At 35.3% G+C, this 1,870-nt stretch overlaps 1 protein-coding gene across 1 annotated transcript; it reads right to left on the bottom strand.

The window, feature by feature from the left end:
- Positions 1-385: 385 nt before the first annotated feature.
- On the bottom strand, positions 386-1,375 carry or40a1 (odorant receptor, family 40, subfamily A, member 1). Its single transcript, XM_019084674.1, has one exon. It carries the CDS (start codon positions 1,370-1,372, stop codon positions 386-388), a length of 987 nt encoding a protein of 328 aa, XP_018940219.1. The 5' UTR covers positions 1,373-1,375.
- Positions 1,376-1,870: the final 495 nt, after the last annotated feature.

The following is a 1,870-nucleotide window of genomic DNA, read 5'->3' as shown; positions in this document are numbered from 1 at the left end:
TTATTATACATATTGATTCTCTTTAATCATTTGTGAATAACTGAATCAAAAAACTTGATATGTGATATTTACAAATGCAAATTGTCTTGAATCAAGTGAATATGAAAAGATGCTTTATGCTTGAGAAACACTGCCATCCTCATCTGCTGGACTGCTGAACATGCATTAATTTTGTGTAACGTATGGTTTAATTGCAGGTATCATACCATGAATACAAAGCAAAAATCATACTTAATGCAAATATTGGGTCTTACACTAACCCAGAGCATTTAAAATATTTATTTTTAATAATCATTTAGGTTATAAGTGCATTTTGCTTAACAAGGATTAAATGTGAAATATTAAAAAGTATATTTCCCCAACTATGGGAAAAACAAGACTTTTGTTAACCATTGGCCTCATTTTTAATGATCTGTTGTGCCACTTTTGGCTTTCTCAGAAGTTTGAATATCTTGTCTCGGAGTTCATCAGTCTTTAAGCTGTAGATGATGGGGTTCAGCATTGGTGGGATGGTGACAGAAATAGTCAGAATTGATGTTAAAAGATCCACATTCGGAACTAATCGCAGGTTTCCTAATACATATGCCACTATGACAGGCATATAATAGAGAAGCACTAACAGCAGGTGAGTAAAACAGGTGTGGAAGGCCTTCCTGCGCTGTGATATGGATGCAATCCTTGTCACAGCAACCACTATAATCACATATGTGAAGATAATAAAAGACAAAGGGCCTAGTAAAACAGTCAGAGTCTTAGCTGTAGCCAGTTGTCGGTTGTAAGAAATGTCTGTACAAGCCAACCTATAGACTGGACTGTGTTCACAACAGCAGCTGTTTACCTCTCTTGAGCCACAATAAGGGAGTCTGGCTGCAAGACTGACTGGGAAAATCTCAAGCAGAACAACCAGAGACCAAATCCCTACTATTATGAGCAGCATCCTTAGGTTGGTATTTATGGTAGAGTAACGCAGAGGCCAGCAGATCGCAATCAGACGATCATATGCCAAAAGAGCAAGAGCAAAAGATTCCATGTCACCAAAAAAATGCATGAAGAACATTTGGGAAAAACATGCTCCAAATGAAACATAATTCTGATTGAACACAAAAACAGGCACCATTTGAGGAATAATAACACTATTCATTGAAATGTCAACGATGGCTAGATTACATACAGCAAGATACTTGGGGTTCTGTAAGCTGGAATTCATTAGCACGACAGTCAAAAGAACAAGGTTACCCAGCAAGGTGACGATATAGATGATCGCCAAGGCCAAAATGAGGTAGTTTTTGTTTGCCAGAGTGCGAAAGGCAGTTAGATAAAATCCTTCATTGAAAGAATTTGTTCCATTGCTGAAAGCCACTGAAAAAGTCATTTGAACTCCAAATCTGAAAAGAGGAAACAAAAAAGTATGATTATTACACAAGTAAAACATTTGCAGCCATAAAAGATTCTGATAAATTGATAGGAAAAGCTACTTTGAAAAACCATTGTCTTTCATTAACAAATTATGAGGGGATTAGGGAGTGGATTAACATTTGAAGTGTTACATTTTCCATTTCAATGGTATAAAATCAATCTCATGTTTATTCCACATATTTGTACAATAATAAATACAAGTGCAATATTGTACCTTAACAGAAAATAGTGAAAAAACTAAAAATGTTCATTGCAAATGGAAGTTAAGTGAACAAACAAATAAAATACCTACTGATTTCGATTAAAATCTTGCTTTGGGTTGAAATCGGGCCATGTGAAAGGAAAACAGATTTTTAAAGGGCTTCTAAACTGATGACCAGGGTCTAATGGGTCTAATTAACCACTGTTGTACAAACAAAAATATAATTACCTTGATTGAAGTCTTGTTATTTAA

Source organism: Cyprinus carpio, chromosome B15 (assembly GCF_018340385.1).
Source record: "Cyprinus carpio isolate SPL01 chromosome B15, ASM1834038v1, whole genome shotgun sequence".
Taxonomy (NCBI): Eukaryota; Metazoa; Chordata; class Actinopteri; order Cypriniformes; family Cyprinidae; genus Cyprinus; species Cyprinus carpio.
Note: the sequence above shows the minus strand (reverse complement) of the source record. Positions and strands in the feature narration are given on the sequence as shown.